Source organism: Ctenocephalides felis, unplaced genomic scaffold (assembly GCF_003426905.1).
Source record: "Ctenocephalides felis isolate EL2017-DRISC unplaced genomic scaffold, ASM342690v1 CF-g0.4_SCAFFOLD_00845, whole genome shotgun sequence".
In the NCBI taxonomy this organism is placed as follows: Eukaryota; Metazoa; Arthropoda; class Insecta; order Siphonaptera; family Pulicidae; genus Ctenocephalides; species Ctenocephalides felis.
The window spans coordinates 72,818,566-72,842,671 of record NW_020536999.1 but is presented as its reverse complement, the minus strand read 5'-3'; the positions used below and the strand labels follow the sequence as shown (position 1 = coordinate 72,842,671).

The 24,106-nt window shown below is 32.2% G+C and overlaps 1 protein-coding gene across 1 annotated transcript in view; it reads left to right on the top strand.

Moving 5' to 3' along the window:
* The window catches only part of LOC113388530 (angiopoietin-1-like), a 165,083-nt gene extending 141,451 nt beyond the window's left edge, over positions 1-23,632 (top strand). The window contains exons 2-15 of the mRNA XM_026625904.1: positions 8,142-8,284; positions 8,594-8,665; positions 8,717-8,811; positions 9,351-9,518; positions 10,107-10,205; positions 11,973-12,054; positions 13,695-13,888; positions 14,032-14,218; positions 14,527-14,804; positions 18,665-18,796; positions 18,961-19,160; positions 19,679-19,869; positions 20,150-20,227; positions 23,460-23,632. Coding sequence (XP_026481689.1) covers positions 8,239-8,284; positions 8,594-8,665; positions 8,717-8,811; positions 9,351-9,518; positions 10,107-10,205; positions 11,973-12,054; positions 13,695-13,888; positions 14,032-14,218; positions 14,527-14,804; positions 18,665-18,796; positions 18,961-19,160; positions 19,679-19,869; positions 20,150-20,227; positions 23,460-23,632 — 1,995 coding nt within the window. The 5' untranslated portion in view covers positions 8,142-8,238. The remainder of the gene's footprint in view (positions 1-8,141; positions 8,285-8,593; positions 8,666-8,716; positions 8,812-9,350; positions 9,519-10,106; positions 10,206-11,972; positions 12,055-13,694; positions 13,889-14,031; positions 14,219-14,526; positions 14,805-18,664; positions 18,797-18,960; positions 19,161-19,678; positions 19,870-20,149; positions 20,228-23,459) is intronic.
* Positions 23,633-24,106: the final 474 nt, after the last annotated feature.

Sequence of the window (24,106 nt, the reverse complement as noted above, 5' to 3'; positions counted from 1 at the left end):
GAGATACATCAAATGCTTTTTAAATATCTGAAATCGGTTTAGGCGTTTTTGAGAAAACGTCGATGAAAATTCTAATTTTGACAAATGCCAAAACGACCATACGAATTTTTAAAGCTAAACGAGTTGTCGTAGGGCCGTAATATTTTAGTATGACCTAGAAGACTGTGGTATCTACCGTCGAAAAAAAATCATAAAAATCGTCAAATTTTTTTCTTTAAAAACTTTATTACAAAAAAACGGCCCGGCCGATCTTTACCAAAAACTAATCAGCACGATTCCCAACTAATATCTATCGAATGGTTTTTGAATTTTCGAAATCGATTCAGAATTGCGGGCTAAAACGTGGACGAAAATTTTTTCACTTTTCTGCAATTTACAAAGAAACGGCTCGGCCGATCGCCGCACAAAACTCAGAAACGATAGTCCTCATCGAGATACATCGAATGGCTTTTAAATTTTTGAAATCGGTCCAGCCGTTTTAGAGAAAACGTCGATTTACGGCAAAAAATCTGTTCACACACACACACACACATACACACACACACATACTTTTTCCAAATTTGGTCTCATTCGATTCAGAATGGCTTGAAACGTCGAGAAAACATAAAATTAGCGATTCGGATTTTTTGATGAAAACATAAACTTCTCCTTCGGGAAGTTAATAAAACTAGTTATGTATGACATCGTGCTTTAAGGTAAATTGCCCACACAATATGCAGTTCAATTATAAAACTAATTTTCACAAATCATTTTAATTGTAATATAAAATCCATAACATGGATCATTTTGCGCTCTATATAGTTTACTGGAAATGGTAGAGAGGAACGACCGATTAGATAATAAACATAACATAAAACGTTTTTAATCGATTGTTAAATTAAAGTAAATTGCGGAAAAGAAATTCAGAATTTAGAAATTTTATACAATTTGTTTATCTAATATTATTGTTGCAATAAAATATGCAATCCATTGAGAAAAAGAAAGAAGCAGCGTAAGATTCATTTGAAAAAAGTACATATATTTACTTATAAATCTTTTTATTAAATTCCCAAAGAAATTTATGTTTTTTTCAGAAAATCACTTTCGGTAATTTTATGTTTTCCCGCCATTTCAAGACATTTAGAATCGTAGAAATCATTGTCTGCATATCTGGCAACTAAGTATATGGTCTTTTTGATAGTACTTCAAATTGCAAAAATTGCAAAAAAATCTGACCAGATTTTGAAAATAAAATTTAACTAGCGGGGTGTATGGCATCGTGCCTTAAGGCAAATTGCTGGAACTTTCTGTATCGTAACGAAATGTTCGAGGAATACTGAATGTTTTCAAATAGATTATTATGAATATTGCAACATTGTCTAATATTTATAAGAATTGTATAAACTGAATTGCAAAGTTAAAATTATTTGCTTAAAGTATATTAGAACTTTAGTCAGAATTAAAAATAAAATCTGAATTATTTTCGATATACAAAAAAAAACTAAAAAAAAAACTAGCTGTAAGTGGAATTCTGTCTTGGGGCAATTAAGGCATCGTGCCTTAAGACAAATTGCTAGAACTTCCCGTACCGTAACGAAATGTTCAAGGAATACTGAATGTTTTCAAATAGATTATTATAAATATTGTAACATTGTCTAATATTTAGATTTATATAAACTGACTTGCATAGTTCAAATTATTTGTTTAAAGTATATTAGAAATTTAGTCAGAATTAAAAATAAAATCTGAATTATTTTCGATATACAAAAAAACTAAAAAAAAAAAAGATTACAATTTTTTTTTACCAAAATCAATTATTTTGTTAAAACAAGCTGAAAGTTCTTTGAATCATTTAAATTGGACGCTTAGTTCTCTCAAAAACTGCCACTTTTTGCACATTTAGCTCTGTATCTTCGAAATGTCTGGGCCTGCCATTGCCAGAAACTAATAATCACTTCACCCAATCATTACTAATTGAATGTTTTTTAGATCATTCAAAATGGATGCTCCGTTCACTCAAAAACTCGATTTCTATTTTCTGCACTCTTTGCTCCGTATTTCCGTAACGGCTGGGCCTGCCTTTGCCAAAAACTAATCAGCACATCTCCCTATCAATAGGAATCAAATTTTTTTGAACCATTCAAATCGGTTGATCCGTGCGCCCGAAAACGTGGACGAAAAATTGTATCCATACATACATAAACAAACACACACATCCATTTTTTTTTTGAGGTAGGCCAAAATGTTCAGAAACCTTCAAAACGTCGAGAAATGTAAAAATTTTCAATTTCGATTTTCGGCCCATTACAATAACTTACCCTACGGTAAGTTAAAAATTGTTTCTAGTAAAGATCGGCCGGTTCTTGCTAATTAATGAAACTTTGTATGTTAGAGAACGATGTTCTAACATAATATATGCCTAAAAGCGATTTTGTTATACAAATTCATTAAAGTTTGCAATGAGGGTTGCCGCTTTTAGGACATGAACTCAATTATTACTGATTGAGTCGATTATTTACATATATTGTGAAGTTCATGCAACTTTTCTTGGAGCAAAATGTTACTTACGCAATTTAGATGATCATTAACTTACTGAAGAAGATTATTTTCGCCAGAAATTACTATTGCTAGTTTTATACTTTGTTGTTTCAAGTCATTTTAAATCGTTTGAGACCAAATTTCTAATGTGTATGTGTGTGTGTGAAGCAAATTCTGACCCTACATCAACCAGTTCTCTCATTTTAAAAACCATTCGATGTGGCTAGATACTGACTTGCGTTGAATAGTTTTGTGAGACGATCGTCCAAGACGTTTCATGATAATTAGTATTAAACTGCAAATTTTGTTGTCTACATTTTAGCTGAAAATCATAAACATAATTTAAAAATTCAAAAATCGTTCTAAAAATATTATGGGTATCGCGATGATAAGTTTTTGATCGGCCGAACCGTTTCTTTGTAATTGTGTTAAAACAATATTTTGAGTTTTTTATGAAACTTAAAATGCCAAAATTAAGTAAGCGATAAGTAAATGATTAATTATCAACATTTGGTAAACTTTTGTAATATTTAATTTTCCGGATAATGATATCCTGCATTACATTTTTTTAGGAGACGAAACATGATGCTGAACCTTGATAACTTCCCGAAGGAGTTTATGCTTTCATCAAAAAATGCGATTCGTTAATTTTATGTTTTCTCGACGTTTTAAGCCATTCTGAATCGAATGAGACCAAATTTGGAAAAAGTATGTGTGTGTGTGTGCGTGTATGTGAACAGATTTTTTGACGTAAATCGCCGTTTCCTCAAAAACGATTGGACCGATTTCAAGAATTTAAAAGCCATTCGATGTACTTCGATGAGGACTAGCGTTTCTGAGTTTTGTGCGACGTTCGGCCAAGCTGTTTATTTGTGAATCCCGCAATTCTGAATCGATTTTGAAAATTCAAAAACCGTTCGATAGATATTAGTTGGGAATCGTGCTTTAATTATTATTTTTTTGACGGTAGACACCATAGTCTTCTAGATCATACTAAAATATTACTGCCCTACGACAACTCGTTTAGCTTTAAAAATTCGTCAAAGTTTGCAAAAATTAGTATGGTCTTTTTGGCGTCTGTCAAAATTAGAACTTTCATCGAGGTTTGCTCAAAAACGCCTGAACCGATTTCAGAAATTTTAAAACCATTTGATGTATCTCGATGAAAATTATCGTTTCGCAGTTTTGTGCGACGATCGACCGAGCCGTTTCTTTGTAATTTGGAAAAAAGAGTTACATTTTTCGTCCACATTTAAGCTGATACTACCGAATCAATTTAAAACTAGCTGTAAGTGGAATTCTGTCTTAAGGCAATTAGGGCATCGTGCCTTAAGGCAAATTGCTGGAACTTCCCGTACCAAAAATTATTTTTTTTTTTAAAACGATTAACATTTTTGAAAAAAAATTACTTTTAAAAAATAAGATTTTTGAGAAACTATAAATTGGACAAAAATTAGTTTTTCTTGAAAAAAAAATTTTTTAAAAAAAAATTTTTTTTAAAAAAAATTTTTTTTTTGAAAAAAATTTTTTTTTTTTTTATTTTGACATATTGTGGAAGATCTGAACTTTTTTTTCAAAGCAATCGTACTGCTTTAACTACATAGGGACAAAATATAAAGCGCGTAAGCGCCGCGTCGCTGTCTAACGCATAAGCATTGGTACGGAACCGATAGGAATGTTAACAAAATGTATACTTATTGTTAAAATCTCTATAAAATGTCTGATAATTTGATGTGCATATGTCTAATGATCATTTTTGACCGCCAAATGGCTCATTTTTTTACTTTTTCCTCTATATCTCCGAAACCGCTGGACCTACCTTCATGAAAGTTGTATCGATTCTTCATCTTGTCAATACAAATAAAATGTTTTTTGAATTATTAAAATCGGGCGCTCCGTTCTCTTAAAAACTGAGTTACCGTTTTCGGAACTTTTTGCCCCGTATCTTCGGAACGGCTTGACCTGCCTTTGCCAAAAACTAATCAGCACGTCTCCTTATCAATACGGATCGAATGTTTTTTGAATTATTCAAATCGGTTGATCCGTGTTCCCGAAATCGTCGACGAAAATTTGTATCCGCACATACATACACACACATACATACATACACACACACATACACACACACACACACACACACACACACACACATACATCCATTTTTTCTAAGGTATGCCAAAATGTTCAGAAACCTCTGAAACGTAAAGATATATAAAAATTTTTATTTTCGATTTTTTTGCGATTACTATAACTTGCCCTACGGGAAGTTAAAAATCAAAAACTGTTCGAAAGATATTAGATGGGAATGATACTAATTAGTTTTAGGTGAAAATTTACCGAGGCGTTTTCTTGTAATTAACACTTTTAAAAAAAATTAAGCCGATGCCTTACCACAAGTAGTTTAATTTTAAAAATTCATCAAAGTTTGAGAAAATGAGTAGTTCTTTTGACATTTGTTAAAATTAAAATTAGACGATTTACTTGGTATAACGATAGAGTACTTGGTCTTAATGAACATGATAAACAATTAAAGTCCTACAAAAAATTGGCTCAATTATAAAAATTATTGATTTTTGAAAATTTGCTTTTAAAAAACACTCCGACCGGGTTGACGTGTTCGATTTTCCATAAATCCACTTTGAATACTTTTAACTACTCCTAAATTAATTTATCTATCATAGATTAAGTCGATTATTTACACAAATCGGGAAGTTCATGTAACTTGCCTCAAGGCAAAATACCAATACCAACTAGTTTCTACAATGTACGATGACCGATTACAATTATTAAATCATCTTTTATCTTCAGTATTCAAAATATAACAGTTTCAAAAAGCGCAGCGCAAAAAGCGCAGCCAAGCATAAGCCTTTCAACAGCCAGCCTTTTAATGGGCTTTTAACAAGTTCAGAGATATTGCGACTACAAATCAAATTTCTACATGATGACTCCTACAAATTACACACTTTTGTAAAAACGTCGGACATTATTTTTTTTAGTTTTGCGGCCCATCTATAAAGTATAGGTATGCTTTTCCATTATAAATATTACTTTTTATTATAGATGGTACCTCCTTTACCGTAGACCACGTAATTTTTTTCGCTGGCGTGATTCCCTTCAGAGTTGTCATGGACCCCTGGAGTACACTTTAGAAATCACCAATCTAAACAAATATACTAAAATATCAGAGACCTTTGAAAAGTGGTTGATTCACAAAAGTTCATTAAATTTTGAAATAACCGGCTGGTTTTTTAGGACATACAAGTATGTTTTTGTGCACTATAATTTATATAATTATAATGCACAATAAGTCTGTTTAGAAAATACTAATTGGTAATCGCATTGATAAGTTTTTAGTGAAAGTGAAAATTTTAGTTATGAAAGAAATAGTTAAAGTTTTCATCTAAATAGCTAGGTATCAATTCTTATTAATCAAGTCGATGATTCACATTCAACGGGAAGTGCATTCAGCTTGCCTTAAGGCACCTGCTCGAGAATGTTTTTTCCCCCCGCCCTGAAAAACTGCTTATCAACTAATAGACACCTTAAAATAATATAAAATAATATAATCAAATTTCATAATATTTTTAAGCGATAATTTAAGATGATGGCGGTCATTTCGTATAACCACATAGGTTGTCAAGTCTACGTGGGTTTGTTTGTGCGTATTGCACATGAAGCGGAATGTTCTCGCCACCTGCCACTTTTTTGGGTAATCGAGTTTCAACTAACAGACATCTTTATCCGAAATATTTTAATCACAATTCTTATAATCCTTAAGTGATAATTTACGACGATGGCGTTCATTTCAATTGGCCGCTGGAGCTATTTATTATGTACGTGTGTGTGTATTGCACATAATGCAAGATGGCGAAATTTGTACAATAACAGTGCGCATTTCCTTTTTTCCTCGTAATGACCTGATAATAATACAATATTAATAAGCGAAAACAATTTAATTGCACATGTGGTGCAATCGACACGAAACGCAGTCGATGCGCATGCAATGCAACAGACACGACCAGGAAACAATATTGCACACGAGAAATAGAAATAAGAAAATATAAACACAAACACTTAAATACACATAGAACATATATATTATTATTGTTGACGCTCTGTACGAAGACAAGGACATGGTATACTAGCAACAGTTTTTTAATTCCATTCCACACATTTTTCTCTGTTATTGCCTTTCCTTCAAAATCGTTCATCATCTACATTATTTTTCCTCGTTCCAGTACATATAGTAACTCAAAGTTTTACATCACTTTTTCCAATTTGCATCAATCCCAGTTTTCTTCAGACGTTGGAGTCCTTTACCTTCTCAATCTTGCGTAATACTTTTTCATTTGGTGCATTGTTGTTACTGTGCATTTCTCTCCGGGAAGTGTAGTTTTTGTTGGCTTTCCGTAGAGGATATGTTTATGGTCCCTAGAATGCAATACGCCAAATATTCAAGCATTTTTTCTAATTGCTCAACCAAGTTTATCAAACCTAGATTTAGAACTAGAGTTTTGTTATTCGATTTATAGTAGAGGTTTTTCGCTGCTAAAATTTTATTTCTACTTATCGAGTTTAATTTTGCTAGTCTGTAAAGTGCTCTTTCCCTTTTCTTATTGGTCAGCAGACATTAGGTTTTCACGTGAGTAATGTTTTTTTTCTTTTTCTTTTCACTTTCAGCAGTACTCTATATATCTATCTTCTTTATTCGAAAACGTATTTATCCATTTTATATTCTCCAGCCCCATATCTAGAATGTCAAAGTAGTTTTTGTCAGCCTTTCCATATGCCATATCTCTGATCTGTTCGGAGCTATTCTCGAAATATAACTATTTTTATATAAAATAGAAGGTTATCAAACATTAGTCCAATTATTAAATAAAAAGCCAAACTGAAGTGATTTAAATAAACGCATAACATACGTTTCGAGTCCTCATCAATTTCAACATCAATAGGAATTCAATATAAAATCGGATACTTAGTTATTTCAAAAACTGCCATTTTCTGCACATTTAGCTCGGTATCTTCGAAACGACTGGACCTGTCTTTGCGAAAAAGTAATCACCACTTCTCTCCTTGATTACGAACTTGATTCATTCAAATCGGATGCTCCGTTCTCTCAAAAACTTGATTTCTATTTGCTGCACTCTTTGCTCTGTATCCCCAAAACGGTTTGACTTGCCTTTACCAAAAACTAATCAGCACATCTTCCTATCAATAGCATTCGAATGTTTTTTGAACCATTCAAATCGGTTGATTCGTACGCCCGAAAACGTGAACAAAAAATGCGGACACACAAAACACACACACACATCCATTTTTTCTGAGGTATGCCAAAATGTTCAGAAACCTTCAACACGTAAAGATATGCCAAAAATTTCATTTTTAATTTTTGGCCCTTTACTACAACTACCCTAAGGGAATAATAAAAATCTATAAAAAAACGAAAAATTAGAATAATGAAATGAAAACTCTCACAAACTAAACAGATTGTTATTTTATATCAAAATCAATTCCAGTAAAAAAATATTATAAACCCTTAAATTATTGCTTATTTCCCTAAATGACAATTTAGAACTTCCAAACTACTCCGATCATCAAATTATTGAAGTTTTTATTTCTAGAGAACAATACTTGCTAAACGTATTCGAGGTCGTAGTGTCCACACTTGAAGGCAAATTACAGAGGATAGAAAATCTGGACAAGGCAGTCGAGCACCTCATGCGCAGGGTGGAACTTCTGGACTCAAGGGTGTCAGATAATTTAGGTAATTTTGTTAAATACCACTCCTGCCTGGTTATCATTTTACTATCTTATTGAGATATAAAAATAGTTACTTGTAAAATAAATTATAGGAGAACGATCATTCAACTCAATTGGGGTAGCAAAATGGTTTCAGTATGCCTGCACACCAATCTATCGATTATTTCGAATACCAAACATTATACTTTAGCACTAGTTTCTGTACTAGTTTTGCATTAAATATTTCCACAATAGTGAGCCCCATTTTTTCGGGTTGTGCACAACCTCTAGAAAATGTTTTGGAATTTTTAGGTATTATATTTTATTATTTTAGAAAAAACCGACTCCGTGATTACAAAACTGAGGTCTTTAGACACGAGGCTGTTTCAACAATTGCCGCAGAGAGGTTCCAAACGGCATTCTAGCGTTAGAGACAAAAAAAATGTGGAAAATGGAGAAAATGCGGAAATTTCAGATGCAAATGAAGAAGGCATGGATAGTTCTGGTAGTAACATCAACTTGGATGATAAATTAGTTAATCTAGATAGGAAGGTGAGACAAGTATAATTTCAGATGAAAATTATAAATGCTTAGCACACAAGTTTGGCAGTTGAAGCATATCTATTTCATTCAAAACAATTTTATTCAGAAAATTATTCAAAATCTTCCATACCTATCCAACATTATTCAAAATCATCAAAAACGATACAAAATCATACAAAAAGATAAAAAATCATACAAAATGGTCCAAAATATTCCAAAGCAATCCAAAATTATTCAAAAAGATTCAAACTTATGAAAAACAATCTACATAATCGGCAACTCATCAAAATTATCCAAAACTAATCCCGATCCAAAATCCACAGCAATTCGATATCATCCAAACTAATAACTCACCCAAAACGATTCCAGAATATCCGAAACGATTTAAAATAATCCAAAATCAGCAAAAACTGCACAAAAACATTAAAAACATACTAAATAAATAATTATATATGATAATATTCTTCGATGGTAAAATCTAGAGTGAAAACCTGATCCTTATAACTAGTAAAATTTTTGACAACAAATACTAATTATTTTTGAATCAGGTGAGTGACATCTCGACGCGTTTGGCAAGTCTAAAAACGCAACTTGACAGCAACTTACTACCCCTGGATGATATCAACGCAGAAGCCAGTGAGAAGAAGCCCGTCAGCATGAATGTCTTGGATGCAACCAGAGCTATGAACACAGAATTGATGAACCATGTTACAAAGGTGATAATAAAAATAATGATACTTAATCACGATTCGAACAATTGAAATATAACTCTTCTAATTCTAACTCGATTCTAAAAAAATCTACTCACAAATATTTTTTTATGAAAAATTACAGAATGTTTGAAAATGAGTTTCAACTGGTACCAACATGAAAAATTTATTAACTTGTACCTAAACTTGATACATAATGATGCGATTTTTTATTGTTAGAACAGAAATTATTTGAACTAATATCACTGCAGTAGAATTAAATAGCGCCGGACGTAGAACCTTGAAAAATACCTTTCTAAAATTGTTAATATTAACGATAAAAATAGGTGAACAATTATTTTTGGCAAAGGATAATGCCAATGTTTATAATGTACTTCCGTACTATAGATCATATCTTAGAATCCAAACGAATTACTTGCCTTATTAGGTCGTTCATCAATTGGTATCTAAAATTAGACTTCCAGGAAGCATGACTGTACTGATAGGATAATTGATTCTAGCGTTGTTAGAGATAGATAGAATTCTACAGACGTCACCCTCAATATAAAAATCTTAACAATTATTTTTATAATTAATAAGATTTTTATCTTACAGGAGATTGGAGGACTAAGAGCAGCAGCGGACGGCGTGGACAGAAAACTACAATTCCATGTCAACTTGGTCTCAGAAAACTTGGCCAAAGTTTTACATCTGGTAAATAAATATAAACTACTCTCTTATATTACTATTTTCTTGAGATAAGATAATTTCAAAATAAATTTAAAATATTTTTGTACATATATATTTGGTGCGCAACTAAGTTCTCGCTGGTATCGATGAAAATGTAATTTTATTATAAAAAAAACTGTTACATCTGATTCATTCAAACTAATTCCCATCGCTAGATACATCTTTTGCCCATCTTTCTGGCAGAGCTCGAATACCTTGACGCCAGAAGTGGTAGTCTTTTGAGGCTATCCACGAATCAAGTCATTTTCTGATGTCTTCGTATAAGTTGAACTGCTGATCAGCCGGGTCATGTGCCATCGAACGAAACAAGTAAAAAGCGTTCCCAAGTAGGTTTTAACAGACTTGAAAACGTGAAGCCGAGCGTTGCCATGTAGTAAAATCACTCTGCTCGTATTGTGGCCGTTTTTCGTGCAGTGCTCGGCTAAATTGCATCAATTGAGTTCGATACCGTTCTCCAGTGATGGTTTCGCTCGGTTTCAACAGCCCATAATGAATAACACTGACCTGGTCCCACAATGTGTAAAGTTAACCTTCGCAGTGAATATTCGGTAGAGCCGAGATTTTTTTCTCTTTGGATGGCTGTAATTCATTCATTTTTATCACCTGTCACGATGCGATGAAAAAACCCTTCCTTTCTCGCCACTGGTGCAGTTGGTCACAGGCGAAAAAACGACGCTCGACGTCTCATGGCTTCAACTCACAAGTTTCTTGCTTCTGAATAGTCCCCAACGCATGCAATCGCTTGAAAATGGCTTGACGGGTAACTTCTAATTCTAGAGCAAGCTCTTCTTGAGTTTGGCATGAATCCTCTTCGAGCAAGGCCTTCAATTTAGCGTCTTTGAAGATTTTGGACCCTCCTTCACGAGGGCTGACGTCAAAATCAAAATCAACGTTTTTGAAGCGGCAAAACCCATCACGGCATGTTGTTTCGCTCAGAGTAGCATTTCCGTAGCTCTCGATGCTCTTGAGCTGTCGTTTTTTTTCGAATGAAAGAAGAAAATCGACACTTCTCGCAAATGACGATTGTTTGGCATAACATTAGACATTTTCACTTGATCAGAAGTATATATTGCGAAAACTAAATCACTTACGTGTCGCATCAGTTTCTTTGTCATATGTCTAAGCTTGGTTCATGACGTTTTGGATTTGTCAAAATCGACCAACCCTTACTGCTAAACCATATACTGACAAACAGCGAGAACTTAGTTGCGCACCTAATAGAAATTTATCAAATATCCTGCTGCTTACTGCCTTATATTACTACCCGATTAATATAAGATAATTTGCTACGAATTTGCAATCGAAAATGATCTAGTATACAGCATAATCTAAAAGTATTGAATATAGGAGAAGCAGGATCTAATTACATAGTCTCATCTTACTGTAAGATAAAGGAGCATGCTTAAAAAAATACAGCATGATGTTACCTCAATGTACCCAATCGACTTCTTCTGATGTCGCTCTCTCAGCATATTTGTAAGCCGGGTAATAAGTTCAAAGTGAAAGCTTATGTGTAATGAAATATTCATGCCAAATTTAAACCACGGATAGGTTTTGGTAAAAATATAAGATTTAAAATGTATTCTAGAATAAGCTAGCTTGCTACTCGCTTAAGGTAACAGATTTTGTTTTGATTTTAACTGACTAGTTCTAATGTAAGATAACAATGCAAGTTTATCCAAGAATAGTTCTATGTATATAGTAATAATTTATTTTTATTATGTAATCCAGGTGACAGAAGTACACGAATCAGTGGTCACGGACAATCTACCAGTCTTTAACCGCAATGGGAACGCGAATGTTACGAATATAGGTGAGACACTATTATAAGATTGTTTATTCAATCTAACCATACTCACATAAACACATACACATATCTATCTATATATAAATATATATCATATTTTTCACAACCTGAAACTGTATCATTTTTATACCTCGAATGAAAAATTTTTGTGAGTTTAATTAAACTCTATATAATGAAAAATATAACTGGTTGGGATTGGTATTTTGCCTTGAGGCAAGTTACATGAACTTCCCCAATGTGTATATAATCGACTTAATCAATAAAAAATAAATTAATTTATGAGTGATTAAAAGTATTCCGAGTGCATTTATTACACATAATTGAAAACGAATAACTCTCGGAGTATTTTCTTAAAGCAAATTTTCAAAAATCAACAATTTTTATAATTATACCAGTATCCGTAGGACTTTAATGGTTTAGTATATTTAATAGGACCAGGTACTCTATCATTATACCAAGTAAATCGTCTAATTTTAATTTTAACTAACATCAAAAAAACTTATCTTTTTCTCAAATTTTGATGAATTTTTAAAATTAAACTAATTGTCGTAAGGCCGTAATATTTCAGTAAGTTCTATAAGACCATGATATATATCGCCAAAAAAAGTTCCATGAAAATCGGCTTAAATTTTTTTTTCAATAGTTAATTACAAGAAAACGGCTCGGTGGATTTTCACCTAAAACTAATCAGTATCATTCCCAACTAATATCTTTCGAACAGTTTTCGATTTTTTGAAATCGATTCTATAGTATAAACTTAAATATGGACGACAAGTTTAACACATTTTTTCAAATTACAAAAGAAACTGCTTAGCCAATCGCTGCACAAAACTGAGAAAATCTAATCCACACCGAAATACATCGATTTGCTTTTAAATTTTTGAAATTTGTTCAGGGGTTTTTGAGCAATCGACGATGAAAGTTCTAACTGTGACAAACGCCAAAAAAAACTATTCTAATTTTTGCAAGGTTTGACGAATTTTTAAAATTAAACGACTTGTCGTAGAGCTGTAAGACTACGGTATCTACCATAAAAAAAAATTCTTAAAAATCGTCGAAATTTTTTTTAACACTTTATTACAAGAAAACGGCCCGGTCGATCTCTACCAAAAATGCATCAGCACGCTTCCAAACCAATATCTTTCGAACGATTTTGAATTTCCAAAATCGATTCAGAACTGCAGGGTAAAACGTGGACGAATTTTTTTTTACTTTTCTGCTATTTACAAGGAAACGGCTTGGCTGAACGTTGCGCAAATTGATAAAGGCTATTCCTCATCGCGGTACATCGAATGGCTTTTAAATTTTTGAAATCGGTCCAGCCGTTTTTGAGAAAACGTCGATTTACGGCAAAAAATCTGTTCACACACACAAACACACTCACACATACTTTTTCCAAATCTGGTCTCATTCGATTCAGAGTGGCTTGAAACGTCGAGAAAACATGAAATTAGCGAATCGCGGATTCTTTTTTGAAAACATAAACTTCTCTTTCGGGAAGTTAATAAAGTATACTGTAAGCAGTTATAAGTCGAAGGGATGAATAAGTATATTAAATATGATGATATTATTCTTATTTTATATTTTTTATTCGAAATGATCATTAGGTCTTCAACAAGTCTGTATCATAACTAAATGTTTTATAGGAAACTCCAAACAAGCAGCAACGTCCAGATCGGATGACCAAGTCACAATGGCAGACAGAATTGGGCACAGGATGGACGAAGTTTTAGATTTGGTGGTGGATACTAAGACAACATTGGACAACCTGGTTCCGAGAACTGGAGAACTGTTGACTCAGACTTTGAGACAAGAAAGAGCTATTGGACAAGTTCATCAGGTTAAAGAAAAATAAAAATATAAAATATTGATAATGCTGTACCCTAAAGTAAATCAAAGTTTATAATGAGCTAGGCCAAAAAAACTCTCGACATAGTTAATATTTAAACATAACTTTTCATAACTTTATTATCTTATATTTAGGATCTCCGTGCTAAAGCCAACCAGATCATATCCAATTTAGACATGGTGGAGAGGAGATTGAGGAAACAGGAACAACAACACGCAGCAAATTCTTTGCCTGTACCTGCAGAACTTCTATTGGATCCGACCATCGATCGACTGGTTGAATATGGACAGACAACTTTTGATGATCACGACTATACTATAGGTAACCAAAATTTTAGCCAAATAATTGCTTGAGTTTTCGGGGCATAGAACTAAGGGCAATATAACTAATTTATGACATCAATTAATTCAAGGTTAACAAAAATAAGTGATTTCTTTCTGTTTATCACTTTTAATAAATTTTGCGCAAAAAACTGTTCAAGAATTATAAAGAAAATTTAGGGTATGACATATGTTTTTCGGAACAGTTTATTTCCAATCCTGATAAATGCGATATCTAGTTATGTTTTTTTCAATTCTCAATCAATTAATTGAGAAGCAAATTATCACATTATTTTCTTCTTTTTCCAGCTGGAACAACAGAATCGCCACAATCCACAGTAACACTCCAAACTTCTTCCACCCAACACCATTCGACAAGTTCCAGTGCAAACCTCAACTCTGCCACATCCGGCAATACTGCTGCCAACTCTACATCTAACAATGCGAGCAGTGCTACTAGCAGTAAAGCAAACATACCGAGAAAAGGTGGAATTATTTTCCCTTCAGTGAAAAATAAGCCAACGTTAGTTAATTCGACTTTCGCTGCTGCAGCTAGTGCGGATTCCATCAACTATCGGGATGTTAAGGTAAAAGATATAAATTTAAATTTATATATTTATGCTAATGGCAGATGATAAAGTTTTTCTTTAACTTCAATATGTTTGTCACAAACAAGAATCTTTCTGCAACAAAATCCAAACACTGTTTTAGACATTTTAAAATAGTTTCTAAATATTTGAAATTAATAGGATTTATTTAAATTAATCAGACCCTTTTCTAATTTTTATGATCTTTACGATATTGGCGATTTGAAATACCATATTTATATATAATATACAAAAGAGGATCGTTTAAGTTAGAACACTTATAACTTACGAACGGCTGAACCGATTTAGATGAAAATTGGCACTCTTTTACTGTTTTCATTCTATTTCAAAATTAATTAATTATAAACTATCAATGTAGATAGTGCCATTGCCCATTCGTATAAACACTAAAGTGAACTATAAAACTCAGTATGGTTGACATATCATATTGTTCTCAAACACGATGCACTGAAAGAATTCATTTGTATAATTATATACTCATTGGTATTTATAAAACATTTTCTAGATTTTTTTTTATTTATGTGATTTAAAATCAGACCCTAAATTTGGTATCGATCAAAGAGACATTTTGTCGAATAACTTATTCCCAGTTATGATTTCCCTGAATTTATCGAAAAATGGATAGTAATATATGAACGTCCGGTGTTAAAAGTTCCACCACCAAAGTGTCAAAAACCAGTAAAGCTAAGCATTGTTTAACAACATTATTTCAAAGTGAAGGGAAAAAGATATATAACAAAGCTATTTTGAAAGACAGCAAAAAAAGCATATTTTTACAATGATAAAGTAGCTGGTAGTCAGATAATTGTTCGTTTGAAATATGCCATTTGTTGTGATATAGTTGGTTTGATTTTCATAATATAATTTATATTTGCACAAAGACAAATTGGACCTGCTCTTCATATATACTTTTTATTAAATTTACTTTAATTTATCGAATGTTACTTGAAATTTTTCAAAAAGCAGTCCAAAGAAGAAATACTTAATTCAATTTCTATCTCTCCTCGCAGAAATTTGAAAATTTTGTATAAGCTCAGTAGTATTATTTACAATTATACACAAAATCCAGCATCCAAAAAGGATCTGAAAAACTTGAAACGTAATCAAAAACTCGAAAGACCAAAAAAGACTGGGATTGGATTATACCATGTTTTCTATAGAAAGTTTTCTATAAAACTTCCAGTTTGATTGTATTGACAAAATATAGACAAACTAATGGTTTTTTTTTGTTTTTATAATACCTCATTGTATATAGCATTCAAACAACACATTCTTATACACTTAAAGTATTAATGTTTTTGATTCTCTAGAAATTGTTTAGAATATACCTTACTTAGCAAAACAACATTTGCCGGGTCAGCTGCTATATATGCAAAAGAGCAGCGTGCAGAGAACGACTTGTAATGAAAAACACAAAATGCTAATTTAGATTTCCATATTTTAAATTTTTTTTTAATTATAACACACTGATGATGAGACAAACCTAGTCTCGAAACGTTTGTGAAAATTATTATTTAATAAATTAGTGCAAGAAGAGTGTTGTTTGTTCATATTTCCAAATTAATATCTATTATCCACTCAGAATACATTTGTTATATATATATATATATATATATATATATATATATATATTTCATATCTCAGTCAGACAGGGGTGTCTGGTATGAGAGATTATGATACAATTTTCATATTTTATATTTACATATCATTTGTCAATTTCATTATACAAAAATATAATATTTATTATAATTAAAATATCTTTGAATACCTATTCCATCTTCAATCTCTTTATTTTTCTTTTCAAATTATTGTCGTCACTGGTATTCTTAATATCGGTTGGCAGTTCATTATATATTTTACTTGCGCTCCATATCACATTTCCTCTTAATTGCTTCTTTATATTAATAATAATGTGGAAATTTTCGTGTTGTCTAGTGTAGTGTTATATCTTGAATTGTGTCCATTGTTGTACTTGTTTTAATTCTGTTATATTTCATTTTGTGTATTAATTTGCATTTCTCTATTTTAATTATGTTGTTTAGTGAATGAATATTGGTTCTGTTTGTAAGTTGGTGGGTATTAAATGTGGAAAATTATGTGATATTATTATGGCTTTGTTTACTATTCTCTGTCTATCATTTAAGTTAGCTTTAGTTGTTTGACTCCATTATTATATAATGTTAATGTCTGACTTTCTATATTACTTTGTTATTCAACAACTTCTTATTTCGTAAATATTTGACTCTCTAACTCATTTCAAATTGTCCAGTAGGGTAATTTATAGTAATCACAAAAAATCAAAACTGAAAATGTTTATAAATCTTTGCGTTTCAAAGGGTTTCTGAACATTTTGGCATACCTAAAAAAAATATGCATGTGCATGTAGTTTGTAGATGCATATTCAGTTACAAAATTTCGACCACTATCCCGACAGCATAGATCAACCGATTTAAATGACTCGAAAGACATTCAATTCCTATAAATGAGCATAACGACAGCATAAATCAACCGATTTAAATGACTCAAAAGACATTCAATTCCTATAAATGAGATGTGCTAATTTTGGCAAAAGAAGGACCAACCTTTTCGAAGATAGGAGGCAAATGGTGCCAAAAATAGCAATTCATTTTTTGAGAGAACAAAGTGTGGAATTGAGTGATTGAAAATGCATTTTATTTGTATTGATAAAATTAACTGATTAAATTTATAATTTTGTTTTCAAAAATTTTAAAACTCTCAAGAACCTATTTTTTAGTTTTCCAAAAAAGTTTTTTTTAAAAAAATAATTTCGGTTATGGGAAGTTCCAAAAATTTGCCTTAAGGAACGATCCCATGCACCAATAGTTTATTTTTTTTAAATAGAGTTTTTTAGCTGGAATTGTTTCCATTCTTGACTTTTTTATTTTAAATTTGCTACAAATATGTGTACACGACAAGCTAGTCGCACAAAATAAATAATCGACTTAACCAATAAGAATTCATATTGACCCCTTTGAATCAAATTTTCAACTAAAATCTAGTCATTGCTATTTCTAATTAATATCTTTCAAACAGACATATAATATATGTAATTGTATTAATGATGATGCGCATAAAACCGTCTGTATGTCTTAAAACGAGGCTTATTGAAGGAAACTTTAATTAATTCAACATTCAACCACTATTAAACTCTAATATATTAGAATATTCTCTATAGCCATATTAAGTTCCATTAAAAACATTTTGACATTTAATAACAAACCAACGGCTCGACCAATATTTGCCCAAAAGTAATAAGCCCGATTCCCAATAAATATCTTTCAAACAGTTTTTAAATTTTTAAAATTGGTCAAAAGTTTTTGGCACGACGTGACCGATAAATTTTGCACATTTGCGCTAATTGAAAAGAAACGGCTTTGTCTGATAATCGGGCAAAATTAACTAATGAGTATTTATATCGATTTTACTCGAAGGGCTTATTATAAATTCTTGAAATCGATAAGAAGGTCAAACTTTGTTCAATACACATGTTTTATCCAAATTTGGTGCCAAACTAATCAAATTGTCTTAAAACGTTGAGCAACCATAAATTTATCAAATTGGATTTTCTGGCAAAAATAAACAAAGGAAATTAAAATCTCTTGCTGCTTATTGGAAGCTATAAAACACTAGGAACTGCAAGAAGTGAGAATGAAGATACTTTCCATTGTCCTAATTTGTAAAAAAACTATAATATATTAATAAGATTAGATTAGTAATTTTATAAAATCAGAATGTTTGCATAAAACACCACAAATAAGATATTATTTTATCCCATACCTATCATTTGAATAATTTAAATTCATTATTACTACTTTCAGGGCTACTCCTGTGTGGATTTGCTCAATGCAGGCATGAAGGACTCAGGAGTGTACTACTTGCAGATCCGTGGAACCACTTACTGGTTCCTTAAAGTTTTCTGTGAACAGCAAATTTCTGACGGAGGATGGACGGTACGATAAAATAAAATATATTATAATATTCCAGCTGATATTGTAACTCCTGAAGATACAATTTTTAAATGGACTTATTTACAAAATCTTTTCTTACGATAATCAAGAAGTGACATAACTTAAATTTTCTCTTCCAATTGATCTTTTCCAATGCTCATTTTCAGGTTATCCAAAGACGTGACGATTTTGGTGGCAGCGGAGAGGGATCTCGGGAAAACTTCAACAGAGATTGGGCCGATTACAAAAATGGTTTTGGAGATCCAGCAAAGGAATTCTGGTTAGGAAACGAAAATATCTACATGCTCACCAATAACGAGGACTACGCTTTAAGAGTTGAGTTGGAAGATTTTGAAGGAAATAAGAGGTAAGGAGGAGAAAATAGAGAAAAAAATATATGGTTATGAATAGGAATATAAATGGTTTTTGGTGCTGAATTGACAAAGTGATTTTAGTTTAAAAGGAATAAAATTGTATGCAAATATGTGTGTTCTAAAAAGATTCCAAAACACTTAATGCATATATCTTACCTTATCGCCATTTACCGTTTTATATTTGTCGCTCACTTTTCCCATCAAGATGACGGTTTGATCAAAACGTACAGCCATCTTACTTTTTCTTACATCGTAATATCCATGCAATATCTTTTGTTTCTCTCGCGTAACAAAATATACTTAAAGATGACTTGTCTTGTTATGATATTAATATTATTTGCAATAATTGTAGTTATACTTTATCGATTCGTCGCCTAAAAATATTTTGTCAAACCTCATACCGTATTTAACTCTAAGTTGTATTGCTAGTTCAGAAATTGTGCTCTACCCTAGTATCATCATTTAGATCTAATTTAGCTTAAATTCAATATCTAAATTTGATTCTTTACAGATATGCTCAATATTCTCACTTCAAGATCTATTCGGAAGCAGAGTATTACAAACTCGAAATTGATGGATACGAGGGCAACGCTGGTGATTCATTAAATGACCCCTGGTATGGATCCAATAATTCACCATTCTCCACCTACAACAGGGATAATGATAGGTCAAGTCTCAATTGTGCCAGTATGCTTAAAGGAGGTCAGTTGATATGAATTATGAAAAATATAAAATTATTGTGATTGCGCCTGTCACAATGTCACGATTTTTGGACCAAGTAATAATGTGATGATCAACATGACCAGAAATTACACACTGTAATTTAGTTTTACTTTTGTCGTTTAAAATATGGCATTTCAAGGAATGTCATAGTCAATTTTTGTTTTTAATCATTTTATAGCCATGGCAACCTCACCCATAAGATAAATACTCCATTTTACTCAAGCTATCGGTAACATTGATCCATTTATCTTATTTCCAGGTTGGTGGTGGAAAAGTTGTGGCCGCGGATTGAATGGTTTATATCTTCACGATCCTCAAGATTTAACAGCAAGACAAGGTAGATAACAATAAAAATTAGTTTGTGTACATGCGATGTGAAAGACATCATCTTAAAAGAAATAAACAATTTAAAATTTTAATTTTGGCTTCGATTAGAGATGCTAATTCGATTACCAAATTCTAAAGTTAATGCTAGAAACTCTTACTGAGAAGAGTACGATAGATGATATATACAGGGTGGCTGATATGTATTGCAACCAATTTCAGACCGCTATTATTTCTAAACCGCAGATTTATTTCAGTGATTGTTCATTTAATTGTTTACAAGCGTACAAAAGCATTTTGATCTATTGCATTCAGAAAAAAAGTTATTCGTGATGGAAGTCAAGCGTAATAGTGCGATTGCTTTGTACTTGGCTGGAAAACCATAAGTGGCTATATTTAGAGCCCTGCAGTATTTAAATGCAAACAAATATTTTGTTTCTCGTACCATCTCTCGTAGCCGTGATACACTCAGTGTTGCACCGCGTCCAAAAAGTGGACAAAAAAAACACTAACAACCCCAGAAATGATCCAAAAAGTATAGGCAAAAATCGATCGAAATTAGTGTCGCAGTGGTAAAAAAAATGGCCCGTGAGCTGAACATATCGCAAAAACGGATGCAACACATATTGAAAAATGAGCTTGGACTAAAGCCATTGAAGTTCCAAAAAGTGCAAGAGCTCATCGATGCACAAAAAAAAGTTAGACGGGAAGGAGCCAAGGGTTGCTTCGCTTGCACGAAAGTGGTTTGTTACCGAATTTGGTTTTCTCAGATGGGAAGTCCAAAGCTTCCAAATCGAGCAGTTTGTAAACAAACAAAATGACAGGGTTTACTTGCCAAAAAGGTCAGCTAAAAATTTACACCTTCTATTGGCCACCAGAACTCAAGCGCCGCCGACGGTAATGGTGTGAACCATCATAACGGCCGGTGGTGACATTCCGCTCTTATTCATCGACCGTGGGATCAAAATAATTGCCGAAATTATCGGGAAAATGTCTTAAAGGCAGTATTGAAGTCCTGGATAGACAAAAATTTCGATCGCAGACCATGGACATTCCAACAGGACTCAGCACCATCAACCTCAGCACGCGTCTACCAAAAATGGCTTATAAAAGAAGTTTTTCGCTTCATTTCCATCGCACAATAGCCACCAAAATCTCTGGATCTAAATTCGCTGGATTTTTGTGTCTTGGACATTTTGAAGAGTAAGGTTCGCACTAAAAAATACCAAAGTGTCGATCATCCCAAGAAGGCGCCTCGCCGGGAATGGGCCAAAATACCCCAGAGCCACTTTCGTGCAGCGTGTTATGGTTTTTCTGCCGTTTGAAGGCCATAATTCGTGCCAAAGGTGGCCAATTAGAACAAATATAAACTGATTCTAAAATTTGATGTTATTTCTGACATTTTTGCTTTTGAACAATGAAATTTAAAATGAAAATGACAAAATTATAGAGCTTTACTTTGTTGCAATACCACCCTGTTACTTAACTATTAGCCACCCTGTATCTTAACTATAAGCTTAAAATTATCGTTAGTAATAAAATTTTAATAAAACGCTTAAACTTACATTATAATTCTCCATTTAAATAGTACGAGTGACATCTCAGCTGTTCTTGTACATATAAATAACTCAATCGGTCTGCAATCTCTCATTTTTTCACTACATCAGATTTGTCTTCTTCTTATATAAACAATTTAAGAATGACTTCTCCTCATAATTTCAGTAAAAATTTTATCAATCTATAAAATAATTATTCTCAGTCACTGATAGCCGTTTCTGCGCTTTTTCTTTATATGTTTAATGTTGAACCTGCCATTACCGCATCCAGTAAAACCTTCATCGTCAATGCGAATATAAATGCTTTTTGAATCATTCAAATTGATTCAGCCGTAGTTTTATAAGTACGGTTTAAAAATTGTATTCAGGAATTCATTCTATACAAACACATGCACACACAATTATCCGAATAAATAGATACTTATAGAACTCAAAAAAACATAGGCAGTACGACAAATCGGGATATCTGGACACGTAATAAGGTACACTTACCCCTATATACCAAGTACTGTAAAATGATCAGGAAATCTGGGCACGTAAAGTGTTCAAAATAGACAACATATATATTAAAAACATACAAAAATTAAATATAGTAAAAACGACAAAATAATCAGAAGAACTATACACATGAGAAGAACCAAATAGGTCACATACATATGACACACGTACACTGATTAAACAAAATGATCAAGAGATCTAAACATGTAAATTATTCAAAAGGAAAACATACATATTACACATCAAAGAATGTACTCTTTGTACAAAATAATGGTAAGATCTGGTCACGTAAGGAGGTTAAAACAGAAAACATACATACAACACATACAGTACGACAAAAATATAAGGAGATCTGGACACATGTTTCCAAAAATTCTAATAAACTAATTATGCAATTGACAAGTGGAATGCATATTTGTTAAATAAAAATTAAACTAGTGGGGCGCATGGCATCGCGCCTTAAGGCAAATTGTTGTTACTTCCCGTACCAAATTTTTTTTTTTTTTAAAGATTAACTTTTTGAAAGAAAAACAACTCTGAAAAAATTAGATTTTTGAGAAACTATAAATTATTGACAAAAATTTACTATTTTTGAAAAAAAAAGACGTTAATTCTGAACTTTTTTTAAAGTAATCGTACTGCTTTAACTGCATAGAGGATAAACATTGGTACGGAACCCATAGAAATGCAAACAAAATTTATACTTATTATTAAAATCTCTATAAAATATCTGATAATTTGATGTGCATATTTGATGTCTAATGATCATTTTTGACCGCAAAATGGCATCTTTTTTTATTTTTTACTAGATCTCCGAAACCGCTAGACCGGCCTATGAAAATTTGATCAAAACTTCATCTTGTTAATACAAGTAAAATGTTTTTTGAATTATTCAAATCGGATGCTCCGTTCCCTTAAAAACTGAGTTACCGTTTTGGCACTTTTTGCCCCATATCTTCGGAACGGCTAGACCTGTCTTAGCCAAAAACTAATCAGCAAGTCTCCTTATCAATATGAATCGAATGTTTTTTGAATTATTCAAATCGCTTCATCCCTGTTCCCGAAATCGTCGACGAAAATTTGTATCCGCACACACATACACGCAAATTTGTAGAAATATTGGTCGAAAATTATAGGAAAAATATAAAAGAACTATATTTTATTAGAATAATGCAAATATTTTTCATTTAGGTATCGTGTGGTTCAGATGGCGTGGTTGGGACTATACCTTGAAAAGGGCAACGATGATGATTCGACCTCGTGGTGCATCTTCTGCATCCTTTGCATCAGCGTCATCTACGTCATCAACGAGCAACGCGACCGTCAACACCGGCAGTGCTGCCAACCAATTAGGATCGCGGTGAACGATTCGATAAAGATATTTATTCTTTATTTCTTTTCTTATTACTTCTTTTTTCTAAAAATATTTGAACCAAACTTAAGCCAAACGTATATGATTCGCGAAAAGATGTGAAAGGAACCAAAAAGTACAAATAAGCGGAGTTGTGATTAGTAGAAAATGACACTGGAATTTTAGACGTTAGATAAAGTTTTTAATATCTAGCATTTATTGGGAACCTAAAATCCAGTTTCATATATTAGAACTAAATTCTTAAACCTTGTGAGGGCGCTGCGATAGATTAACTTAGAGGCAAACCTTAAAAATGTTATCCTATAACTACTTTCATTCCTATTCAATAAATCAGAATAACTAATAATCTACAAAAACACTTGTATATTGTATATTTATATTCGATTTTTATATTATTGAAAAAATCTTAAATTTGATTTTTAAATAAATCCAATCGAGAAAGTTAAATTGATTTTCGAACGCAACA